The following is a 27,067-nucleotide window of genomic DNA, read 5'->3' on the forward strand; positions in this document are numbered from 1 at the left end:
GGGCTTTGAATGATTCATTTGTACTTATACAGGATCAAATGCAAGCCAAGAAAACAACTTGAATTTGTAGCAAACTTTATTAAAAAATAATCCTAAATGTACAAAAATAATCCTAACTTCTAAATTTACACATAAAAAATAGCCTCCTTCCTACGTGGTCCTTAAAATTTTACATTCAGATAGACCTGAGAAAAACAAGCTGTCAAAACAAAGTGACATTTTTACTGTGAACTGTTTGGACAACATTACTTTGAGAGGATGAGTGTAACAAGTACAGAGCAGGAGCTTATATGCTTACTTATCAGCTGAATTCTAGAGCTAATTAATTTGCATTGTCTGACTGCTGCTGTACTGAAGCAGTGCCACAAGAATGTGTTTGAACTCAACAGTCTATACTATTTTTTTTTGTTTGTGAACAATGATTATTTTAAGTAATTGATTTCATGGAAAGAAGGAGTGTATATGAAGGCAAACAGTACTGAACATTCCAGTGTCCAGGCCTGTTATGTTTTGCAATACGAACTGACATATTAGTACCTCTGCATTACAATTACGCAGCCTTTTGTAGGAAACTTTAGTGAACTGGGGGAGAAACTGGAGTCTTTCAGGCCACAGCGGAAGACAACCTGCTAGCATTTTGTCATACTAGTGTTATGAAAAGTCTCTACACCTTACTAGCCCATTGAGTTGCTACAATATACGCTAGGCTTTAAGCATTTGTGGTCAGAGAGGTTCAACATATTTCAATACTAACAGTCAAGATGATCTTACAACTAATATGTTCTGTTCAATTCAGTCAAACGAGAGAAAGTCTACACTTGACATAAAATGACACTGTGTGCTTTGTTGTTGGTTAAACAACATATAAGATGTTGGCTCCCTAGACCTCGGACCATTTCTTTGTACGTTAGAACAAGTGTGCCATTTTCCTGTAACTTAAGACCAGCTGTAGTTCCCTTCAGAACAGATAAAGTTAAAATCTGAGTTCAGACAGCAAGCCCCAGATGCACTAGGGCACCCTGAACTTTGGCCTTTCCTAGACACGCTTACTAGGGCTGCCACAGGTCAGCTGGAGTGCTGATTTAGGGTGTGGGCCTGGTGCTCCTGTCCGCTGCTCATTTCTCCTCATCTGTAGCCATGTAGCACAGACAAATCTGGTCTTTCCCAAGCAGAACCAGTGAGTCTCCACTGCCATGCCAGAACAGAGACTGCACCTGAAAATTACCTGTTAAACAGAGAAGGAGGGTAATAGCTCCAGCTTTTTGGGGAACCTTTTAGTTTATGTGAAGGATATTTGAGGCATATTTTGAACATCTGAATTCTGATATAATGACTAACACATTCATGGTGGTTTTGCCTTTTTTTAGCCTTTAACTGTGTCCCTTGTATAAAAGTGATGATTTAGCCAAAAATGAGATTTACACCCTAAATTTAGTCATTTTACCTTAAAATGCTGTCAACATGGTCTCAGAGGGTTTTTTTTTTGACCCTGTGCATGTGATAACGTGATATGTAAAAACATACAACACAGTCCAAAACCTCCCCACAAAATCCGACCCGACACTTTCGAGTTTTAAATTACTGTTTAAGGCTTTGTGTTCTTTTCTCTCAAAAAAAATTTGATTTACTGTTTCCAAAGGCGACAACAGTGAAAATGAGATTTTTGGCTAACCATCACTTTAAATTAGTAATCAATTGTGCTGCATGCAGTTCTCAGTAAAGTGTTACAGCCTGTTTTGGCTGTTTACCTTCCACCGGCACCTTCACGGACACGCAGCCGGCCAATGACCACAGGTAGACTTTGGCATTTCCGGTGCAAAGGGCCAGACGGGGTTTTCGGGGGTCCCAGGCGAAGCAGCGCACAGGGGCAGTCTGCTCCAGCACGGCCTGCAGGCCAAGTCGTTGCATGTCCCACACCCACAGGCTCTGCGGCATGTTGTCTGAGATGGGTTTGGCACAGCGTCAGTGAGGACAGCAGAAGCGCACACTCAGCCCCAGTGACAATCCTACTCATCTGAGTACTGCACTTATGATTAACACCCCCACAGCTAGTCAGCTCTGCTGAGCCAAAGAGGAAAACACACTTGTCGGGGAGTTTTGACAAGGAAGAATAAGCTCAGTGTTTCGAATAAAGGGGAATTACACAGCAGCTAAAACAGCATATGTCTCCAAATACCAGACTCTGTGGGCAGCCTGTAACTCTTCTCATGACTGGTGGAGGAGCCAAATGGGGCAAGGGGCACTGAGTACAAGCTATGTACAACTTGTACAGTAATTTTTTTTTACTTATTTATTTTTGCATTGCTTCTCTAAACAACCTGTAAAGTGTAACATTTCCAAAAAATACTGATTATAATATTATTACCATTCTTTGTGGCGAGGTAGCGACTGTCTGCGCTGAAAGCAACAGCAGAGATTCCAATTTTGGGGTTGGCACGGTCCAGATCAGGCTTTACCACTGTCACCTGGACTGGTAGTGAAGCAATTTCATCTGAAATAAGGCAATGAATCACTTAAATCAATCAAGTTGCAGAGAAAAGGATTTTCAGAAGTTTTTCAACAGTGTCATATTAGCACAATTTTATAGCAAAAAAAACAAACAAACAAAAAAATGTAACATTTAGTTACTCCAACTCAGATACTTTAAATATCTTGCTGTGTTCTAGTAAAGAGCTACTGGTTTTACGAGAGACTGTTCTTTTTTTAAAAAAATAATAACAAAAATAACATAACTGTGCTATATAAACTTCACTGTATATAGCAGCGAGTTTCAGATGAGTGTGGTATGTAAACCGTGATACTTAGAAATGCAGTGCACTTGCTGCCAGCAACGAGTCTTTGAATTAATGCCACTGAAAGCACAGAGGGAAAGTGTGACAGTCAGTGTGGGTGGTTTCATGTTTTTAAGAGCGGAGAGGAAGGCTTAGAGATGGGATCTCATGTCAAAACATGACACTAAGCACTATGTTTTTGTTGGTGAGATTTATACAGGGGCATTTGCAGACCTCAGTCAATGGTCTGCCTACAGAAATAGTTGCTGCGCGTCGGAATTCGTAATGGCCCTGTCACCATGCCTAGCCTCCTAGCCATGGTCTCCACTGAGACACCACCGTCTGCATAGCATGCAACATGAGCACACACGCTCACCCCACGTACAGGCTCATATGGACACCAATAGGGCTCAGCAGCACGACAGAGCTGAAGCCACAGCTTGCAAAAATAAAAACCAAGGCATAAGGTTACTTGGGGTGACATAATAGGTCAATATTATCTAATGACTCAATAATAAGAAGAACAACTTAAAATCTATTAATTTATCTGCCATTTTACTACCTCTAAACCTCTATCCTACTAAGGCTGCATCAATATGTTATCATATTAAAATATTCAGATACATGACTGTTGCTTGCTCCGCTCATGTTCTCTTATATTTGACCCACATATTTAGCTCTCTATGTTTTCCATTTCATGCAGTCTTTTATTATGGATCAGTCCCAAGGGCTTACATTTGCTCTGAGTGTTGAAGAGGGAGCTGCCCAGGGTGATCTGATGAATGGATAAATTTTCAGTACCAACGACAGGTCTTTTCTCCACCTCTTTAAACACCACCTAGTAACAACCAAAAAATAAATAAATAAATAATGATCAGGCTTTAGAAGGACTCATTCTCATTCAGTAACAAATGCTGAAAACATAAGGCTGTCCTGCCACTCATCCTTTTTGTATAGACAGAGATTCTATCTTGGCAATCCTGCTCCATAAACCACAACAAAAGCTGTAGAAAAGTGTTACAACAAGAAGGATAAGGAGTGACTTTTGAAGTGGTGATTAATATAAGGAGTAATTGCCTACAGCTTTGGAGCTGGTGATTGTAGCTGGATGTTCAAACTCGATGAGTTTCTTCCAGGTGATGTGGTTCAGAATCCGAACCTGGGGCAGCAAAATCATTAATTCAGAAACAAGAGCAGGTAAGTGTTCTTTAACCAACACAGCGAAATCTAAACATTTACCAAAGAACATGTAACTTGCTTGGTTAACCTTGCGAATTTACATGTTATCAAAATAAAAAAAAGGCCAACATGATATGCCAAACTTTGCAGCGGTAAAAACATGAGCATTTAGAACACTGAGGTTGAAAGCAGGTTGTAGCAGGTTATACCAGGTTATACCTTCTCATCATAGCTGCCGATGGCAAGGAACTGGCTACTGGGACTCCAGGCAACTGATTTGATACCCAGTGACCATTCGTAAGCACTGTAAGTAGACAACAGACGCCCATCCAGGGAATACAACAGGATCTTGTACTGCAGAAATGTACATTTGCATTTTAGTAAAATGCACAAACATGCAATTGAATACATGTATTTTTCCCAATGCTATGTCTTCACAACAGTTTCACTACTGTTTGTTTGGAATAGAAGAAAGCTCCAAACTTTGCGCAAGTACTAGGTACACAAATATACCTTTCATTCTTGGTCACCGCATGCACATTATTATGTGATACCATTATCAAGTGTCATGGATTTTCTAAAATATTGTGCATAGAAAATGTACGCTCACCTCAAGACACGAGTCCCACACTGCAAGCACACAGCCATTGGGAGACCACTCCACTCCAGCTAAGTCCTGTGTTTCTGTCTCAAAATGCTATGACAGAGTGCCCTTATAAGTACCAATCCTAATATTACAAATGAAAGTTAATCTCTGAATGAGTTCTTCTGAAGACTTAAACTACTGAACATGCTTAGCTAGCTGCATATAATCTTGCCCATCCAACAGAACCTTCACCCTCAAACATATCCAATACCTGATTATCTCTAGTAAATCACCATTTACAATCCTAAAGATCTACAATCTCAGCAAGGTGTGTGGGCTGTACTTTGTCAAGACAAAGAAAAATGCTCACCCTGAGAAGATGCCAGTCATCACACACAAATATGCTAATGTAATCTTTACAGTCTCGTCGCTCAGCTAAAGCCATGTAGCGCCCATCTGCGCTGAAGTCCATCCCTAAAACAGATAAGGCCATGAAAATATTAACACTAAAATATTTGGATGAAGAATGCAAACTTTCAACTTGTATTTGACATTTTCTGGATACATCTTTACCGCATAGGTCATGAGTGGATATGTTATGGGACCCCTTATCGATTTATCGATAATTATTGATAACGGCCATGATAACATCCACACATCCACAGCTTGAGGAGTTCCACAGACAAACAAGAGCTTCAGCTCTGTAGCTGCACTGTGTTTGTGTGTAGTAGTATTCAATGCTCTGCTTCACTTTAGAGCTCTGAGCATTGAGTGAACATACTGCAAGAGCAACCATGAGCTCAAAAGTGAAAATCTACAAGTGTTAATAACTTGTTCTTTTTCTTTTGGTCAATAAAACTTATAAAAAGGCGTTATGGCTTTGTCACCCCCTCTGACTGAAAAGGAAACTGTCCTAGATATACAGAATGTGACCAAAATACCCATAGTATTAAACAATGAAAAACATCTATATTCATTAACAACTTATAAAGTTACAGGCTTGAACAGCATGTTAGGATAATTTGCATTCATTTAAAAAGTACTCTCCTTGTTAAGAAAAATATTTTTAATTATATATTCTACTATATAATTTTTTTTTTTACATGTTTACCATTACATGTAGAACATTTAACTTGTTACTGTGGCACACAGTTCACAAGAATACGCCACCATTTTTCAGTATAACCTTTTAATCAGGTGATGCAAGTTACAGCCCGATCAATCTATGGTAGTGACAAATGTACCATCCAGACTAGGAGGAGTGTGTTCCATTGTATTAGCCCAGGGCCAAAACACTAAAGCTATCACAGTCCTTGTTCTGCACAGAGAGTGCAATGCCCAGAATGCATCACTGCCCCCTGATGTGGACAGACTGGTTATGATGACTATGTGACATTTACTGAACAGGGCACCCCAACTGTCAGCGAGTGCACATACTTGGCTGCAGGGCCAGGGCCAAGCCTAAGGTTATAGGTTAACCCACACTCTGATTCACGTATGGCCTGGTTTACCGTGACCCTGTCCAGAAGTCTTCCTCCAACCCCATGACATCGACACAGATGCACACACATGGTATTTCATCTCTGCTTTTACCCTGTGTACAACTCATGAATCACAATCAATCACTTACCTTTCTGGCAGGCCTTAGGGTACTTGATGTATGACACAGATTTGTTACAAAGAGACCACACAGTGATTCTCAGCTGCAAAGGTAAAGAGGCAAAAAGGAAAAAAAAGAATTAGGACTAAATTCTCTCACATAATTACTTTTACAATATTTTAAGTAAAAAAAGGATGAGGTTGACAGGACAAATGATTAATGCAACACTTTTTCAAACAATTAAATTTGGTGCTTCAGTCTTAAAATCTAAAATAACTTTGCATTAGAGACGCATGAGCGGAATCTGCAGATTTTTGTTCCAAATGCGCAATGGACAACCTGCCAACTTATTGTTTTTAAATCTATGTGCGTTACAATTTTATGATGTGAATAGCATGATCCAAGAAAGTGCACTCACACTATATTAGAATGCAGCTGCTGCTACAACTAAGTTTTTTTTTATTCATTTTATTTAAAAAAGGTTTCAAAGTTCCCAATTTTCCATTTAAGAATTTAAAATGCAGTTTGGTCTGTTACAATTATTATTTATGTTGCAACTTTGGCTAATTGTAATTAGTACTGGAAATGTGGTAGTGAGTGTTGAACCCACAAGGAGTGAGGCTAGAGCACCGAAATATAATCAAGCTACAGGTAATGCAGTAAAGACTGGTCTGTTTACTGCATAAAAGCAGTAGTGTATGACATACAAATGGAGCACCCGCATCTTGAAAGGTTTTTCTCAACTTGGATACTGTAAGACAAAGCCCAACTCTCTCTTATTGTTAATGTATGATGCGATTTAAACATCAACCAAAACCTAACGCTTAAATTCTTCACTTTTTCAGGATTGGTTTTTGCCAATAAGGCAGCGTCTGTCCTTCTTTCGATTTATCCAACTTCCCCTTGATAGACATGTTTGTAAAATCACAATCCAGCACTAATAACAAAAAAAAATAATAGAAATAACTGAATAAATAAAAACACACACACACACACACACACGGGTGAAAGACGAGATGTGTAAATTTGGCATCTGAGAGCCATTCATTTAACACAAAAAGCTGAAAATGTAGAAATGCATCCTAAAAATTTACATGAACACCCATGGCATAATTTTCTTTGTGTTTAAAACAATATATAGAATAATGGGCAACATACTGTGTCTAAAATATATATAAAATCTGAATACCTTTTGTCCAGACTCTTGCACATCATCAATGTCATTCAGTATAACGAAGGTCAAAAGTCATTTTAAAGCATATCACATGATGGTAATCATGCGACAGTAAGTGACATCACAAAGTAGACCCACTGAAGACCCTCTATCTATGTGATGAGTGCAGAAATCTTTCTGAAATATTTGATGATTTCACTTTTTCTCCCTCTAGCAACCTTTGTAAAAAAAATAAAAAAAACTCCTTCAGTCTAACACATAAAACATACTTTTAATGTTATAATTTTATAATATGTTTATGTCTGAAATCAGTCTGTCAGTATCATTGTTTTGTCCTTCAGCACAACAAAAGTTTCATGTTATACCACAATGTCACCCATTACTCTGAATGACAGTAGCTTTATTATGTGGAAATTGACTCCAGATATTCAGGTCCAGGTATACTAATAAATAGCATAACAGCTTCTTAAATAGACATACACAATGCAAATGCAATATGCTGACTATTCATAACTCAGTCAGTTAGCTGCTAATGAGGCTAAGGAGTGTTTGAGGAAACAAGTCTCATCAATCATCCAAGTGCTAATCTTACAATCTTAATCCTTCCTAATCCTTCCAAAAGCACCACACTGAGAAGTAGAGGCATCTAGCACTGAACTTGAGAAAAACCAGAAGGAATGAAATGATGAGTGGGTGAAATATGGAGAATCTATGGAATAATGCCAAAGAAATTCAGGCCAACGGCAAGGCTATACCTCCCTGAAGACAAGGCAATGAGCGGATACTGGTTACTAAACCCAATAAACAGATAAATGTTTATTTTAAGCCAACAAATATTAGAGTTCTAATAGGTGACTACAAGAAATGGCTGACTGACATATACAGCATGCATTGTCTATTTAAGCATGTGATGCTAGGCTAAGCCTCAAGTGTTATGCCTACTTAAAATCAGAATAAAGAAATAAAAAATGGCCACTACAGGATTAGATAGGACATGTATAATCTCAATTATTTCTGCAATTTTCATACTGATATATTCATGAGAGTGAGTGCTGGAGAAAGACCAAAACGCCAAGGACACAGGAAAGATGATGGACAGGGCACTTGACAAAAGACAGTCAAGTGTTAGTGTCACTTTACTTTAAAGAGCTTTATACCATGTTTAAGACATGGCACCCTGCCAAAGGATGGGCACACGGGTACAGAATGTTCGAAAATAACATGTAACATCTTGTCCTTGAACACAGACACTCAGTCTACCAGATGCTACAATTAATGGGGGTCAGCAATATAAGTGTGGAGACATGAAAGGGTCCACTTGGGTCTGTGCTGAAGCTTTAGCCAAGAAGAAAATATAAATCAGTCTGTGAAAACGTGATGATTGAACTACGTGTTAAAGCCAGAATCTATTAGAATGTGCTGTCATTCTCACTTAATGCTGATATCATCAATTGCCATATGGCTGAAGTCTGTTCCTAAAATCTACAACATAAACCACATTGATGCTGGAAATTACTGAACCACCACAGCTATCACACTTGTAGCTTGTAGCACATGGTAGCACCATGTGATAAAGCGCAATTAGACACATATATTTTTGTTCATATGGGCACAAATAATGTAAATGTACCCTCAAAGGAACAACAATGGTCTAAAGGTCCAACTATGTACCTTAAAACATTTTTTTCTCAGGGGAATTGTACATAAATGTACCTTTCATAATCTAACATTTTAAAACAGAAAAACAAAATAGAGTTCCATCCAAATTCTGATGCGTAATGTATCTGTGGGTTTCTTCACTGCTTCTGGTTCAGGTTAAGCCGGGCACAACTACTATATAGGCACTTAATCACAATAAGTGCTGATTAAAATTATTTAAGCTTTTTTGTCGCAACTGTTAGCTTTCACTATCATATGTCACAACAAACAATGTTAAGTGTTTTCTGAGTTTAGACAAATATAGAAGAAAGCAGGAAACATCATGGATCTTACGGCAACAATAAAAGATAAGTTCTGACTGGTGTTCTTACAATTAAAAGAGGGCAGCAGTGAGTAATATTGGTTTATTTGAGCTGGAGCTACGTCTGTCGTCAGTTGGGAGATACGAAGTATTGACTGCTATGAAGCAAGACCAGCCAATGTGGCCACTTCCGGCCAGCACTGTAAAGGTTGCACAGAACTAGGTACAAAGAAATCCCTCCTGATTGATATATAGATATACATACCTGCGTGGCTCAACTTTGCATTTTGTGCAAATTGCATTTAATTTTAAACAGGTGTTTTGCCTGATGGGCATTTGTGATGTGTGGACAATTTCCTCTAGTCACTTTGAGCAGAATCCATTTAGAACATCTACGTGGCACAACAACTAACAAGATACATTACTGCTGTGCTGTTGGGTTGAGCATGGATCTGTTTTAATTAATCCATACAATCAGTATAAATGTGTCCCACCTCAAGTACAAGCAGAGTGCCAATTGCAAGGCTCTTAAGCGCCTGTTTACAGCTCAGTAAGCCAATCTAATGTGCGTGCATCTCTTCGATGTTCACTGCCTCTGATCGTGCTGCGCATCAGAGCTCTGAAATACTAAACTCGTCTTGTCCGTTAGCCAAGATCTTCACGCTGCTTTGTAAAAGTAATATGGGCTAGCAGAAGTGACAAAGTCTTAAACCTGACATGCGAATGGTCACTGAGATTCTGGGCCACTTGGAAGGCTTGCTTCCGTGACTAGGGTAATAGTGTCCATGAGCATGAGGATGATATTTTATCTCAAAGACACCTGCACCACCACATTCATAATGAACCTCAAATTTAAATCACACAAAACCTCAAATTTAAAAAACATCAATCATACAAAACCATCTATATATAGGAGCAGGCCTAAAAATCCTACAATAAGAGGTATTATATTATCTATGCTCCCCTGCTGTTCTACACTGAACTCAAGGCTAGAGGGATACCTGATGTGCATCAGCTGCCCTCTCTCCTGTGGCTATCTGTCTTCACCCCTGGAAAGATTGAGCTAAGCTCTACAGCTGTGCTACATGAATATCCCTAAACATCGCCTCTCTCCATCTCAGTTCTATGGAAACTAGCATCAAAACAGGGCCAAAACATCAAGAGATGGCCCCTCTCACCATGTCTGGCTGGACAGAGCTGGGAAAGAGAGAGAGAGAGGCTTAGCAAATCTGAAATCTAAGACTTCGAGGACAGTGGGGAAGTAGGTGGGAGATGTTTCTCCGTGTTGCCATGCATGCTAGTGGTCTGAGAAAGCTGGTGAGGCTAACGCGTTCATAGATTCAGTGTGCCAGCTAAGGCAGACACGCGTCACCACCAGGTCTGGAACCACAGAGGAACATTCAGCACCATGACAGCTGCAGCCCCCTGCACTGCTGTATGAAAACAACACTCCAATGCCAACGACAGTAGAGATAGCATGATACCCCTTCCTTTTCCAATGCCAATACTAATCAGATTTTTGGCCATTTTAAATTGAAGCACCTCACTTAAGATGACCACCTACAGCTCATGCTTAAAACAACCCACTCTGCTTCAGGAAGAAATACGTAACCAACAACATTTACATTTTTTTTAATTCAAAAGATTATAAAAAGATATAAAGGAAACAGTACTCCTAACATCTGCATGACCTGGCAGAACACTAAAACTGGTTCAAATTAGGCCTACAACAACTATTACATAATCCCCTGAATCACCATTATAGGAGCTGATCAAAATTATTTAAGATAAACAGTACTTAAAGCTTTTCTGTGTTTCTGTGCATTCTTTCTCTGTGAGAAGACATCAATACTATGGGGCTGAAAGGATGCGCAGCTGTGCAAGAAGCCGTTGCGAGGAAAAGCAAATAGACAAAAAAAGAAGAAATTTCTTAAATCAAACAAAGAAGCTGGTGTTTTCAGTTCTGCGAACACCAGTAACCTCAACATCATTGAACATGTTTTGTATTACTTGGATCGTGAGAAACAGAAAATGCAACCAACTTCTAAAACTGAACTTTGGAGGAGTGAAAAAAATCTCCTTGCAGATTTCTTCTGAAAACTAAAAGCAGGTATTCCAAAAAGAATCAAAGCTGTAATATAGGTAAAGGTGAACACACTAAATATTATAAAATTAATATTACATTGAACTGTTGAGACATCTGTACACACACGTGTGCGTGTGTGTGTTGTATATATATATATATATATATATATATACACACATGCTTTAGGTTTTGTAAAACAATTCCACTGTATTTCAGCTGCAAAACCAGATTGGATTCATTCTTTTCCGATATCTGATCCAGCATTTTCTGTTGGTTTTGATATAATAATGATACCTGGTATCACATTTGTGCCATCTACAAGACAATCAAAACAACAAAAAAAGTAATCGACCCAAAAAAAAATAAAAAATAAAAAATATACAGTGCACCTAAAACAGAGAGATATGATAACGTGCCCAATGCATGGACCACACAGCACAAGGTACATAGTAAGATTTATGGTATACACTGTGGAATCTAATGAATCAATATGATTCACATATGGAAAACCCCTTTTGTATGTGAGAAGCTTGAGTGACATTTCCAAGAATCTTTACATAGATCTGTCTGTCAGCAGAGGATTAGGTCAGAGCATTCCACATCAGAAAACATTTTTAAAACGATACAGGCCCAATTCTCCTATTACAGACTTGATTCTCGCCTGTATCTGATACAGCCAGCCAGACGTACTGAGAGGGTGGGAGATATCACCCCGCACCATCGTTAAACAGCTCAGGCTGCTTACACTCACAGATTTCTAACAGCTCACAGTCAAAATGCTAAGCATTAGCCGCAGCCCAAAGGTCCCAGGCAGGCGCGCATTGTTGGTTAGATCCCAAACAATGTTGGCTCATTTGAATGGTATACTGTTCACCACTGCCCTTGAGTTTCTTCTTTCTCAAGACTCATATCACCACTCACCACACACGCAGATTACTTTTAACACCTGGAACAAAGTGCTAGCTTGCTTGTAATCCCTCAAACTCAGATGGAACTGCACCATTTTTTTATTCAGAAAAAACAGCAGGCTTACGTTCATGGAAGTTTGGCTTGCAAAAGACTTCTTGATGGATGTTCTTTGCACATCAACATAATAGATCAGCGAAAATCAAAGAAGCAAAAAGGGTGTAAAAAAAAAATGACAGAGGCACTAAAATGAGAATTCTGGGCTTATACCAGTATACACGATATTTTCATTTACACATCTGCCAATACCGAGGCAAACATATGCATGTAACATTTAAAAAATATAGAAATTGTAAATACATCAATTTGCATAAGAATTACAGAGAAATACAACATGTATTTCTATATAGTTAAGATATTTCAGCATGGTACCCCAGTATCACTTCAACATGTGCGTCTGGAGTACAATAAATATGTCATCAAGTACTGGTCAAATCTAAACATCTGTCCAACAACGATTTTTTAAGCAATTATCTGACAATACCAATAAGATTCTGATATTGTGCATCTACACTAAAACTGTATAGAATTTTCACTAGAAAAACTACAGTCCAGTGGCTCTGGTCATCCATTTTTTCATATTCTGAAGTCAAGAATATCCGCATGGTTTAAAATTACCTATAACTTTTAATCCGGGCATTTGCAATGCATGCACCACCATTAACGCAGCATCCATTTAGCACTAAGTCTACAGGCTGCTTCATAAGATCATTTCCACTTTACAAACAGTACCATTCGCACAGCATCACTCTGCACTTTATAACTTGGACGCTCTACACACATTTAACATATAAAATGGAGACATTTCACTCCTCAAACTATTGGCAACACTGTAGGCCCTCAACTGAAGAGGTACCCCAACCCAGAACAGGGATGACAAACTGCAGTCTTGGGGGGTCCAGTGTCCAGCACAATTTGGTGATTTTCCTGCTCTTAACACTCCTACTAAACCTGGCAGTTAGCCGCTGACTTGAATCAGTGTGTTGGAATCAGTGAGTAGAAAATTACTGTCATATTAAAGTGATGTATTTGCCTTAAACTACAAGTCTAAAAAGCAATAAATGACTTCACTTGGGAAATACAGTTGTATGCAAAAGTCTGAACATTTCCAATTAAATTATACATTTTGTTGATTTTCAAAGCAAAAATAAGTTAAAACATGCTCAATAGGACAGAAATTTCAAATATATTATTTTTCAGCAGAATTAATTTTCTGAATTTGTTTGGAAAAAATAAAATATAAAAATGTGCCCTAACTTTTTTGCATTGACCACATTTTTTTTTCCCTCCAATTTGTTAAATTCAACAAATAAACAATAACTGCGCACAAAAGTATGTTTTCTGTAAAGGATGTTAACTGGTTTTCACTTAGCAAAACATGAAATTTGGCCAAGTATTGCCCAAACTTACAACTGTACTCTTTGCATAATTTCTCTGAAGACTACATTTCAAGCAGCTGACTGCCACATACATAACAGACCACAGATCATTAGAGATAGCTGCTTCTGTTAATCCAGCCTCCTACGAGTGAACACAAAAGATTATTATAAATCCAACCACTCATATGCTCCAGTGAGCTGTGATGAAACACATTATGGCAATGTATCCCCATCAGCATGTGGATAAACTGTTCAAGAGAGGGCAGAGAAAACACACTGGTCGTAATAACACCAGGCAGCTGTTCCTAAACAAGTTAATTTAGCATCCTGTTTATGAGTATCGTGAAACTGAAGCAGCGACACGTACACCACTTTGGCAAAACCTTAATGAATTTTTGTCTGGGGTGAAGATGATGTCAGCTGGGGCTGGGCACTGAACTCTTAACCTCTCCTCTACAGGGAAACAGGGGAGTTTCCTTAACAAGTCCCCTGTTAATCAAACCTGGATGTCACAGAGATTGGCATCCTTCAACAAACCAATTACTAATACTGCATTACATTAATCTGCAAAATCAGTACTGATGATTAAGGCTGACCACATATTGTGATTATGTTCCTACAAACTGTGACTTCATTACAGCTGGCGATCCACTAAGTATCACAAAATATTGACATGAATCATCAGATGTTGGTGATGATTCCCAAAAAACACAATCAATAACTAAATAAATAAAGATTTGTTAGAGGGCTCTTTTTCATTTTCCAGTCTTCTGCGATATCCACATTTTTTGCAAAGACCAAAGACCAATACTGCAGTAACGACTACTATGCAATACAATGTGCAGCCCTACTAATATTATCATCTTCTGAAACAAACCTATATCCTTACAATTTATCAAGCAGTAGCTTCAAACGGAAGAGGAAGGACAAAGTCTGCATTTGATTGCTACTGAGTGGGAGAAGAGTCAGACACAAAGTGCAAATGCCACAGGCTCACAGACACGCTGCTCTCCACGTCCCCCCGCCTTCATTCCCAGACACAGCTGCTCACTGTCTCAGCACCTGTCAGTGATTCTCGGAGTCAAGTTCAGGCAGCAGGCAACTACTGCTGGCACTTGGCCCAAGTGTAATCCAAATAGGCAAAGACGTAGAATGGAGAAAAAGAGATGGAGATGAAGCGAGAGCTTTTTCTCTTTCACGGTCAGGTCAGAAAACCTCTGGACGGGGGATACATGTACTACAATTAACCTTTTGTGAATTCAAGGCTAAAGCAGAAACCCAACCACTCAACGAAACACTAAGAGAACAATGGTTAACTCACAGAAACGTTTGAGGACATAACTAATTTAAATTGTAATCAAGAGTGGCGATATCAATCTCTCACGCTGTAATAATTTGTGTTTTATGTTAAATTTAAGGCAATAATACAAATTTTGAATTTTAACACACAACATCTAAACACGTGAACATGAATATTTATTTTTCACTTTTACCTCCTTTTTTTTTTTTAATTCCCATGACCAATTGCTATACTGACTCATTTGCAATGTAAACTGCTGCCTTGTGTCCTCATTTTGTGTCAATGCTTGTTTTGATACTCTTTTTTCCCTCTGGCTTCATACTTGTTAGAACATTAGTTTGTGTGTATGTAAACTGTCCTTTGCTTACATCAACTGTTTTTGGCTTCTAACATCAAGGAGTGAGTTGATTTATGTGCACTGTCCGAAAATATGAAATACAAACAAACTGAACTATAAAACATACAAAAAATAAACATACAAACAAACCAACAAAATGAATAACTGGTATGCGACTGTTTTTTTTTCCTTGACTGGTTCAGCTCAGGCCTGCTTTCCAGCTTTTTTCCAAGAAACCTGTACAGCGTCCAAACACCATCTAGGATAAGACGTAAGAAACTCTCTAAAATTATATCTCAAATGCATTTTCCATTTATTTACTTGATTTTACAATGTCATGCTCCAATAAACAATAGCCAGGATGTGGACATACTTCAGGGCTCTATGTCCTATGACAGGTTATTTGAGGGTTTAAGCTAGCCCTGGTCTACCCGACTGCCTGCTATTTTCAGGTCTTTAGTTACGGGCAGCAACAGTTGACATGGTGCAGGATGGACTCCTCCTGACTTCACACTTACATGGAACTCAGTGGTGTTGAGAATGTGACGTCCGTCTGGACTCCAGCGTGAGGAGACTAGTCCGATCGAGCCCTCATCTATCTTACAGTGCCATTCTGGCTGCTCCAGAGACCACACCTGCAAAAGAGAGAGAGAAAAACGTGCCCATGCACACAGACACACACACACAAACAAACACATAATCACCAGCAAGAAACAGTCTGTTCACAGGTTCCACTCCACCTACCCCCTTCTGTCTGAAGCAAAATGAAAGACTGGCGCTGGCTACCTCTACAAAGGTAAGATTATTCTTATTTGTTTGGAAATTATATGGGCTGGGTTTGATTTTTTTGCTGATATTACAAATATGTGAGCTTCCAGAGTTACTGGAGGCAACTTGAACCAACCAGACGGGACTTAATGTTTGAAATTTATTTAGTGCAATAAATACTGTTTAGTCAACAAACTGGTTGTCAGTGAACTGACTGCATCCAGATTATATGCTGATTTTCATCGAAAGCATGGATCTGAGTACCTGTACAAGCCCTCTTTTGTACATAGCGCAGAGGATAAAGAGTGAGTCTGAAGACCACTCCATGTGGGCCACCTGGTCCAGACAGGTATACAGCTGCAAGATCTGCAGTGTGTTGACATCACGCACCACAAGGCGATATTGAACACAGGTGGCCTACAAAAGAAAGTGAAATGGAGGGTTTAGTTACAGAGAGAACTACCTCAGAGGTCTTATCTAAATTGCTAACTTTTTGTGCACAGTGATATTACAGCGCTGTTGAATATGACACAATTGTCCCACTCAAGGCCACTGTATATGCTAAAGACTGTAAACTTTGTGTAGGGTTGTCATTTGTGTATAGCTTTCCTTGGTTCATTGGGCTGTTTATATAACTTACATCAAATACTGAAATTTCATACCAAATACTTTCCATCCGGAGAGACTTTGCACAGCTGGTTGGACTGCTTGAAGACTTCAGAGAAATTCATGCCAGAGCACTGTCAATCTTTGGGGTCGCCCGTTGCTGTGATTCACAAAAAAACTGCAGTTAGCTTTATTACACTGGACTTAGGTCCATCACCCAAGTGCCTGACTACAAAAGGTATTAAAATATGTTAGTGTTGCCTAGACACCAGAAAACTGGTCAAACACATGATGGCGCCACCTTAACTTCACCGAGGTACACAGTGGCTTCCTAATATACCCTAAAGGCAGCATTTCGAACTCCAAATCCTAAATAACTCCGCTTGCTCTGGCAACTAGTTAATTCAGCTCATGAATAACTTCATAAACACCTGGCGAGGTACCAGCTAGCGTTAGCGTTAGAGTCACACGACCGTTAAAGATCCCCGTTTTTTGTACGACGTTTATCCGAAAGTGTAATGTTATGCAAAGCGTTTAAAGCGTTTTGCCAAAAAATCTATGCTTTTATTTTTAAAATAAAAGAGTAGCGTTAGCTCACTAGAAAGCGACTATATTTCTGTTTCTGACAGAAAGCTGCCACATAGTTAGCTAGGTTAGCTAGCTGGCTAACGTGATAGCTCATTCAGAGATGCTCACCTACCAACAGAAGTGGCCAGCAGTTAACGCTAACGTTTCATGTAACTTATTTTGAAACGATAGCACTTAAACTCTTTATCTAATTATAAACTTACAATTTTATGTTTTATTCTGTTACTCACATCTCTCACATTCAAGTTTTAGCTTCTTATTTTAGCTTGCCAGAGAAAAAAGACACAAAAAACACCAGCTCTTCAACTGGATTTAAGAAGCTTCACTGCAGTTCTGTTTTCTGTTCTGTTCTTTTTTTACACTTAACTACTCAATTTGGTGTTGTTTTGGTAGCAGTCTAGCGTTACCCGAGTCATTATTTCACTTAAGTAGCTACTAAGCCTGTTGCTTAAATGCAGACAGTGGCCAACTCCTTAACGTTAGCTACTAACCTAACTAAGCTTCACTCATACAAAGATGTTAAGCTGGCTAACATTAGTCAATAGACTTGCCGTTTAAGATCATGTTCTTTACCTGTAAATGACTCGTTTCGTTAATATTCTGCATAATGTTACCTTACTAAATTGTAATATCTGTTTCCGCGTCGGTTACAGGTCGGAAAGGTTTACTTCTCCGACTTAAATTTTACTCCTGAGATCCCATCTGTCTCCACCTGACGGTTGTTGCCTTTCTTCTCCGGATTGTCTGTTGTTTCGGAAGCGCCGTGTGTGAAACGTCATAGAGTTTTGTCGGCTACAGCCAATCAGGGCTGTCCGTGTGCTATCTGGGAATTGTAGTTTTAATATCTTCTTTGCGCGCGAATGAGAGTTTTAACTTTGTATTTGCAGTTAATGTTGGCCTTTTTAAACATTTTTATCGTCTTCTTGTATTTGCTAACCTCATAGCACAACATGATTAAAATTATTGCGTAATTTGATCAAATGCAACGCAACACAAAAATAAATTAACTATCAAAATAGCCTTGTTCTGTACAATACTGTGCGATCACATATATTGTGCGATTTATAGTTTTACACGAGAATAGTAACGTTATTCAAGGTAAATCTGTGTGTTTCTCAGCCGCTTTGGGAGCTTGCGAGGCTGTTAGATGAGGCTGTGTGGTCCCCTGGTGAGAGAGTCGTGTTTCCCGCTCGTGTGAGCCCAAACGGCGGCTAACGCCTCCTCCTGTCCCCCTTATCTCCCCCTACCCAACCCATCCCAGCACACAGGAAAAAACTATTTACCCTAACCTGCATAATCAGCTCATACGGACACCTTCCACATCTTTTGTTTCATTTGACCCTCTGTGTACAGAGTCGACCATAGACCCATTAAATCCTGTGAGGTGTGTTTTATTGACGTCTTACTCCACAAGTAGACTGAGCCATTTCCTCCACGCTAAAGAGTTGTGAGGGTCAGTTCCATGTCAAGGAAAATGATTTTGGCACTCAAGAAATTCTAGGCTGCTGTGGATATTTCAAGACTGGAGCATACATTTCATTTTTTATAGGTAAGTGGGCATAAATAGCTGTTTGTGCGGCTGTGGTTGCATTATTAGTTGCATTATTAGCCTAAATGAACCTTCTGTTCATTACCAGTGTGGATGATTAAGCATTCGCTCAGTTATTTACGCCTTTCAGACTTTAATGTTATAATTTCTCAATTTCGTAAGATTATTTTAGTTTTAGTACGATAATGTCTGACAGGCTGCTACAGACTGAAACACTGTGCGCGCAGGGACGATTTAAAACAATGATAATAATTTAAAATAATAAAAAAAAATAGGCTGGACGGGAATATTTATTGTGTGATAGCTGGTTTGACTGGCCCTACTGCAATCATTCTCGGTATTAAAGCTCCTAAATTTCTCATTGATTTGGCTGCTGCGTATTAAATTTTTGTTGTTTCTGTTAAGCAGGCTTCACTGCCAACTACTTGAACGCCGAAATAATTTGCGTTATAGATTTTTGTGTGTGTGTTTGTTGCTTAGAGAGTCGATAACAGTGTCTGAAAATGTGATCAGAGCGGTCAGAGTTCAGTTTTGACCACTTGCTCTCAGTGAGTACAGTAACATGGAGGAAAAATAGCCATTCGGAGTCCAGAGCAAAGATATAGAAGGTCAGATATTTCTAATGGTAGTATATTGCCTATAATAATGTACATTTAAATATGCCACATAAATACAATGTCGTTGTCGTTATTATTATTATTATTATTACGATTTTTATTTTATAATAATAGTGACTGTGACTATTATTATTATTCTTATTATATATTTAAATGTAAATTGTAACATTTTAATAACACAGATAACAATGCAGATGATAATAAATATATGTATAGTAATAATGTGGATATTATACGATCCGAATTTCTCTGCCATAATCACACTGTGCAATTATTGTATTTTTAAGGTCTCATTTTTCAAAAGGCCGAAAGTAGACTTAAAAACGTGCTCCAGTCTCCTGAAATATGGTCTCCTTAAGGTTTATAAGCAGGTTTGAGTGTCGCAGATCCCTTCAGCTTTATTCTCCCAGAAGCTGAGTGTGAGAGGTGGCGAGTGTGTACTGTATATAACTGGTTGTCAAGGCTGCTTTAACTAACTTGAGCGCAGGACAGTGTTAAGCTGTGGACATTGGCAGTCTCACTTATTTATGGCACATATGGACAACCATAGCTTAGATCACTATCTGAGTCCAGCTTCTGGGCATTTGCGATGAAAGGTAAATGTTTTTCTTTTCATGCAGCACTGTGCTTGAATTGCTCCTGTAATTTTAAGTCTGTGTTAAGTGTTGCGTTAAACCTATAGGTTACCATGTGAATGGATGTGTCTCCCTGTATGGAGAGTGATAATTCAATTCTCCGTGCTGCTCCCACTTGTCTGAGTGTAATTGCTGGAGAACAAGCACTAGTGTCTCAGGACGACAGTCATCATGGGAATAAATCCCTCATTTAGCACAGCATACACCTTACTCAGAAAAGAGCGTTCACATCAAACTCCTGCTCACTTCAGCAGCCTCTATTTTCTCTCTCACGCCTTTGGGAGCTGTTTTAAGTCTACACAGAGAACTGTCAGCGTTATTCAGGGCTTTCTGACATTTCAGTCAGAGGTTTTGTGAAGTCGAGAGGTTTTGGAAAATATTTTTGAACATTTGTTTTGAAATGGAAGCTTTGGTCAGCTTGACTAGCTTTTCATCGAAAGTAAAAAAGGGGGTATTCTTGTTTTGATTACTTAGTGTGTGTGTGTGTGTGTGTGTGTGAATGTCGCACTTTCTCTTTCGGCGCTCCGCTGGCGTTTGTCGTTGCCGAGACAACAGGACGCGCGCGCTGCGCTCCAGCAAACGCGCCTTCTGACGAAGTGACGTCATACACAATAGCAGGGTGTTTGTGGAGAAAAAATTCATCTGCATGTGTGAGTGAGTGGTGCAACGGTTTATCACTTCATCTCCAACTATCTGCAATCTGTAGAGTTACAATCTCTCAAACAATCTCTCAGAGTTACAATCTCTCAAACTCAAAAAAAGTGATGATACGACGTAAGCCACTTACACTGTAATCCAGACCTGTGTTTCTCCTGAATATTCTTTGCCCTCACAAACATTAAGCAAATACAAACTTATTTCTGATCCAGATTCTGCTTCAGAAACTTATTTTTTAAAATAAATAAACTTTATTTACCCGAATCTATCAAAGAAAAAAAAACTTTTTTAGTTTTTTTTTTAAATAGAACATTTTTATGTTCTACATTCAAGCTGGGCAGAAAATTTGCATGTAATTAAATGATTTAACTTTTGTTGTTTTAACTTTTGGCCCTTTTTATTTGTTTGTTGATTTTATTTTTGAGTATGGTCCATGTGTAGACTGGTGTAACCTGCAATTCCAGTGAATCGCAGATGTTGGCTTCTATGGGTTTGCTAAAGTTGCTCCACTGTGTTCAGTTTCACTGTTCTTTTATAAGATCATGACCAGAGGCAGACCACTGAAGGAGGCGCTTTCTGTTAGAGACCTTTTTCTGCAATTGACTTGGTCTCTTTTGAGTAGAAGATGATGCCTTTCCATTGTTTACTGGGGAGAAGAAGGAAGGAAGTCCAGCCTGTACCACGTGGCACACGGTCCCACTGGGACGGTGCCAGGCAGGTTCAGGCCTGCCAAGCCCGGCACCTTGATTCTGAATCTGCACACCCAGCCCAAAAGCCTGCTGGGATTTAGACTAGAGAAGCAGCATTGGGAGGCAGGGTGGAAATTACTTTCAAATGAAATCTTCAGTGTGTTAAGCACTCTCTGGTACCATTCAATTCAAATATTGGCTCTTATTCACAGGGTATAATAGACCGGCTTTCAAAATAGTTGAGCATACACAGGAACATTTGAAGTAAACCATGCTTACTGAGACGTGGGAATCCCAAGTTGTTGTAATAGCTATCACCTCATTATTCCCTTTTGATCATTACTATGTTTTAAGGGATTATTCAGTCAACACTGTGACAATGTCTGATATGTCCAGGTATTATCTGGGCATTATAACGATTTTTACATTTGGCTTTTTATGGTCAGCAATAAAGAGGATGTTTCTTGTTCACTCTTCAGAGTAATTTACCCCCCGGTGGAGCACCCCCTGTCCAAGATGTCCCAATCCTCCACCAGTGACGAGGGTACGACCTTTGAGCACCTGTGGAGCAGTCTGTGAGTTTCTTACCTAGTCTCACATCTATTTGATGGTCATAGTAAAATTACCTAGACAGCAAAGTAATGACAGAAAAGTTATGTTGGATTTTTAAAAAATAAAATCTATATGATGTCTTCAGGTAGACTGTTACATTTATTCTTGAGATATTCATCTATTCAGATTCTTCAATGACCACACAGCCAAGCTGGTGGAATTCATTTTCGGTACAGCTCTTATCAAGTATACTTCCAACACAGAACATCAACACATTAAATTCAATACAAAACAGAGCGGCTTCACTATACGCATTACTTACATAACAGCCAGAGTAAGTACTGAGTAAGTACAATAAAATGACAATGGCAACAACAGGAGAAATCAGCACACATGGCCCTTGACTGCTTATAGAAATCCTTGCCAGTAATTCACTGAGCATCTATTGTTGCTTATTAGGGAACCGGACAGCACGTATTTCGAGCTTCCTCAGACCAGTCATCCAGGGGACAGGGGGCCGTCCAGCAGCCTGCCAAATAACCGGGCTGAAGTGTGCATGGACGTCTACCAAATGAGAGACCTGAATGACAACGTCATGGTAAGAAAAAACTGGAGTCTTATCAGTTAGGTGGCTTCCAAGTCCACTTGTCATCAACCCTGATATGTTAATGAGAAATGTGGGTTTGGTTTAGATTGGTAGACATGGTTTCATAGTACTGGTAAAGGTGTGAATCTGTGGCTTAGATGAGAATCCAATGACAAAGGCAACTAATTTGAATAATATGATTTTGTAAACTATAGTTTGGCTCAGTTACATGATCAGCAACATTGGTCTATGATCTAGGTAACTGAAATCAAGATCTGATGCTTTTGTGAATCTGGGATTAACAGGTAGTGCTGGATTAGACATGCCTCACAGCTCAGTCTTACCTAGCTTCCAAAAACTGCATGTTCATGTTCTTCACATATGCCAATTCATGATGGATAAATGGACAGTCTTAGCCACTTTTGCAACTAGGGGTTGATGGAGTTAAACTGGCAAGAATTTCACTTGATTCAGTGACCACATCTTTAATAATCATTATAATGTCAGATAATATACAATATGTGAGAGATGATTCAGTTTATTGCATATAAATAAACCAAAATGTGTCTTCTAGTCTAGTTAAACGTTGTGCAGTATAAATCAATCAATCAATCAATCAATCAAATAATAAACCAGATGTTATTTGTATATTTTTAAAGTATACGTCAAGCTTCTAGTATATGCTGGCTCAAGGCTCATATACCCTTATAACCAAGAGCTGGGAAAACAGTCTGCAAAGGCCCATTTGTTTAGGGTAAACAGCTAACATATATAAAATACAGAATATATTCTATTCCATATATTTGGCTCCAAGCAGAGTGTCTGAGCCTCAGTGAATTCATTTTTAAATTCTTATTGGAACCAATTTTTCAGACGGTCTGTTGTCTTAATGGTTTCACATAGCATCTTTGTTTCACTGGCTGTCCCAAGCCAGGCTGATTTTCCCTCCGTATGGGTGAAGATTCCCTCCTCACTGCCTGGTTTCCCTCTCCTCCACTTGGTTTTCCCTCTCCTCAGGCCCCACAGCAGGCCAGGCTGTGGTCTGGGATTTAAACAGGGAGGTTATAATGGCTTAATTAGAGGGAAAAGCCAAGCCAGGAATATGACACCTGCTGCTCCCTTCCATCTGGGGCACACGTGCTAGGAGAGAAGGGGTTGGGAGGGTGTTATGTAGATGGATGGATGCCTTAGAGGGCCCAGCTGTTTTGCATTTTGTGTATTGTTCCATGAGGTATTGTATAGGCCCAATTTTCTGTTAATCTGTTGTACTATCCAAATTAGCCTTTTGGAATGCCACATGGTTCAAATGTGGGTCCAATCAAATTCTTTGACTACTCAAATACATGGTCCAACATTACTGCCACATGATTTCAGGATTATCTTGCAGAGTCAAACATTTTTGCTTTTAGCACTGCTACTTATATGTGAATGTCTGTGGCATGAATACACAGCAGTACAGATTTTAGTTTATAGTTTAGATTGTACTTTTGATTGACTGTTGAATTCCATTTTTTGATGAAACTGTACTACATCAAGAAGTCCTTGTGGACTTGAAGATGGCTGTATGCAAAGATTAGATGCAGCAAGGTTGTGCAAAATTTCATTGTCTTATTGATTGTAGGGTGTATGTTTTTTCCATTTGGATCTACACAGAGGTTACTGTCTAGGTTTAGACCCACAGTATTTTGCAAGAATAAATTGCTTTTGTGCTTTTATGAGGGCTTGTCATTTCAGTAACTAGTTATGCGCTTGCATACAATGATATGGAAATACATACTTGGCGGGGGCTGAAAACTATTTTTTGATGTTCTTTATGTGAGCCATGCCATAGTTCAGTTCTGGTCAAAAACACTCAATTTGCTTGTAGATAAGTGCTATTGTACCTGTCCCCTTCCAACTAAATTGGTATCGTCCAATCCATCGGTGGGCAAGTTCAGGCCTGCCCTTTTCGTTAATAAATAGTCATGAGGCCATAAAGTGGGAGGTCCAAGATTTGTTGTTAGCTGCTGCTAGAAGTTGACAGGGCCGGGACAGGAATATAGGAAATATCCTCTCACTGTCATATAACAGTCAACCCTGTTCAGAGCCACTGTGCTCAGCAAGCATTAGCTGAGGGAAGCCGAAGGCAGAGGGGTCCAGGTTTTGGTCTTGCAACACTCACCTGTACGCCCTGCATGGTCACATGACCAACCAGGTGGGAGAGTGTCTCTTGTCAGCTGCCCGCCCTGCGGGATCGCTACAATGCTGTGCATCGGTGACCCAACTCATCATTACAGCACGGTAGGTGAGCTTTTTCCTAGGAAAGGAGAATATTATTCTGGTTCAGTTTATTCAACACAGAAGCTAACAAGCAATGTTAATCCAGCCGAAGTCATTGCAGTACTAAACTAAAATAGAGAGATAGATGTGATTATCTGTTATCCTGACAAATTAACTTTTTTAGTATATATAAGTTTTTATATATTGTAAGTAGGTAATTTGCTGCAAATTGTATTAATGATATTTCTAGGCATGGCTTATGCGGCAGTAGTTGGTTTGTGTTGGGAAGCGTTGCAAGTTTTAAGTTAAGCTGTCACTGGAGAACTAACCTAAGATCTTACTTCAGTGGTGCAGTTAAATGAAGATTAACAAAACTAAGTAACTAAAGATGTCTTTTGATGAGCACTCTGTGGCGCATCACTCCAATTGATACCTGTTGATGCATCTGCATGGAGTTGTCTGCTAAAGTGAGTTCTGAGAGAATTATTTGTAGCAGATGCTTGATTATACAGTAAAAGCCATAAGGTTTCAGTATTATTATCAAGGTATAGCAATAAGAATATTTTATAAGTGTTGATTATTTAAATGCCAGCTGCATTTATTAGAAACTTGGCTTTATTTGGGTTTTAGTTTTATTTAGGAGAGGTTTGTTTAGATGATTTAGTTTGAAAGTTTATGATCAATGGAACATGCATTTTCAGTATATTGTGTTAGCTTTGTGAAATATTTAGTGAAACTTTGTAGATGCCAAGCAGGCCTGTTAAATCTAAACATGGAGATTGGAAAATGTAATTATTTTATTTTTATTTAATTTTTTTTTTAACATCATACTTTACAAATAATTCACATAGAACATTAGAAAATACAAAAACAATGTAACGAACATTAACCAATGAAGATATAAATAACAGCTGTAGCACTGCACTACACCACCTGTACAGAAGAGGGCAATGTTTTTGCACTTTGGCTGAATAACACTGTTAAGTTAACTGTCACTCCTATGCACTGCAGTTCACCTAGCAAAGATGTGTCTGAGCACGCACTAAAAATATATTATGTCATGCTGCCCACATTAATTCTCATCTCTCTACAAGCTGCCTTTTCATCATTTTTGTCTGTGATATCAACAGCATGATAAGATGTTGTTCGTGCTGTAGATATGTATATGGCCGGGAGCCTAACAGGTCCTTATTACTCTGCTGGCAAAGCTGGATCACTTTTAAACTAAAAGTGTTTGGGTTAACTTTTTGGTCACTGACTTGTTTTTTAAAGAACTTTTTGGGTCAGTGAAAATTTCCATTCAGAATGCTGTGTAGTCCAGGACTAGGTTTAATCCTTGCCTGAGAAGCCGGCCCTTTGTGTTTGAAGATGTTTGCAGTTATATGACAGTAACTTTGGTTAGAATGCAGTAGTTCTATTCATTCAGCTCTTATATATTTGTTGCTCCTGTGGCATAAAGACGATTACCACGGATTTTGACCATGGACTTGGTCAGTAAATGAGAAGAAAACCTGTTGAATAAAGTCATGTTTTGAGTCCATGAGTATTTTTTTCATTTATTAAGTGCAGGGAAACTGTCCATGGCAATATACTACAGATGGGGCAGATACCGATTAATAATAATGTTTCATTATTATTCATGACACCTTTCTCTTTGCACACTGGGGTGTTCTTTTAAAAGAGTGGTCACATCCCTGCTCCTGGAGATCTACCTTCCTGCAAACTTTAGCTCCAATCTTAATCAACCTCACCTGATCTATCTAATTACTGCTTTCCAAAGTTCTTGATTAGCTGAATGAGGGGTTGGGTTGGGTTAGGGTTGAGTTGGAGGTGAAACCTGCAAGAAGATTGGTGACTACCCCTTTAAAACATCAGGGCAGCCTCAAGTAGATGTGTGTAGAAGTTTGGACAGCCCTAGCCAAATTCATATTTTGTTGGTTTTTGAGAAGAAGCACAAACTCTCAGCAAACTTTTTTTTAGCGCATGTATTTTTTCCCTGAAAATGTTAACATGCAGTTACTTTACACTTGATTAACTTAAACATAAAAGAAAAAAAACGTAACTGTGGACATCCTACTAATGAATACTTATTAATGCCCCATTTAACAGATTTCACAGCTTCCAAATGCTTTTTGTAGCCAGCTAGGAGTCTTTCTATTCTTGTTTTAGGAATTTTTACCCACTCTTCTGCAATATCCAATATGCAATATGCAAAATTCTTGG

The 27,067-nt window shown here is 38.9% G+C and overlaps 2 protein-coding genes across 4 annotated transcripts in view; one reads left to right on the forward strand and one right to left on the reverse strand.

Annotated features, from left to right (window-relative positions):
• Positions 1 to 58: 58 nt before the first annotated feature.
• On the reverse strand, positions 59 to 18,052 carry wrap73 (WD repeat containing, antisense to TP73). 3 transcript variants are annotated; one of them, XM_036579036.1, is made up of 13 exons: positions 17,915 to 18,052; positions 16,769 to 16,872; positions 16,371 to 16,523; positions 15,857 to 15,973; positions 6,167 to 6,239; positions 4,907 to 5,010; positions 4,561 to 4,647; positions 4,170 to 4,304; positions 3,853 to 3,930; positions 3,507 to 3,609; positions 2,366 to 2,491; positions 1,749 to 1,940; positions 59 to 1,225 (listed from the first exon to the last, which is right to left on the reverse strand). In XM_036579036.1, the coding sequence occupies exons 2-13, from the start codon at positions 16,835 to 16,837 to the stop codon at positions 1,116 to 1,118; spliced, it is 1,347 nt and encodes a 448-aa protein (XP_036434929.1). In that variant the 5' UTR covers positions 16,838 to 16,872; positions 17,915 to 18,052; the 3' UTR covers positions 59 to 1,115. The 3 variants fall into 3 exon arrangements, with proteins under 3 accessions (XP_036434929.1, XP_036434930.1, XP_036434931.1); XM_036579037.1 differs by having other exon boundaries at positions 17,920 to 18,045; XM_036579038.1 differs by having other exon boundaries at positions 17,874 to 18,045.
• tp73 (tumor protein p73) overlaps positions 15,585 to 27,067 on the forward strand; it is a 40,545-nt gene continuing 29,062 nt past the window's right edge. The window contains exons 1-3 of the mRNA XM_036579034.1: positions 15,585 to 16,134; positions 21,927 to 22,022; positions 22,459 to 22,597. Of these exons, the coding sequence (XP_036434927.1) occupies positions 16,103 to 16,134; positions 21,927 to 22,022; positions 22,459 to 22,597 (267 nt within the window). The 5' untranslated portion in view covers positions 15,585 to 16,102. The remainder of the gene's footprint in view (positions 16,135 to 21,926; positions 22,023 to 22,458; positions 22,598 to 27,067) is intronic.

The sequence above is a fragment of the Colossoma macropomum genome, unplaced genomic scaffold, assembly GCF_904425465.1.
Source record: "Colossoma macropomum unplaced genomic scaffold, Colossoma_macropomum, whole genome shotgun sequence".
In the NCBI taxonomy this organism is placed as follows: Eukaryota; Metazoa; Chordata; class Actinopteri; order Characiformes; family Serrasalmidae; genus Colossoma; species Colossoma macropomum.

Bases quoted from the DNA above. Each gene is read 5' to 3' on its own strand.
- wrap73 (XM_036579036.1), bottom strand. From the start codon at position 16,837: ATGAATTTCTCTGAAGTCTTCAAGCAGTCCAACCAGCTGTGCAAAGTC. The intron at 2,492-3,506 runs GTAAGCCCTTGG...GCCTTATTTCAG, and splicing joins CTTCAACACTCAGAGCAAAT to ATGAAATTGCTTCACTACCA. The intron at 1,226-1,748 runs GTAAACAGCCAA...TCTGTTTAACAG, and splicing joins CGTGAAGGTGCCGGTGGAAG to GTAATTTTCAGGTGCAGTCT.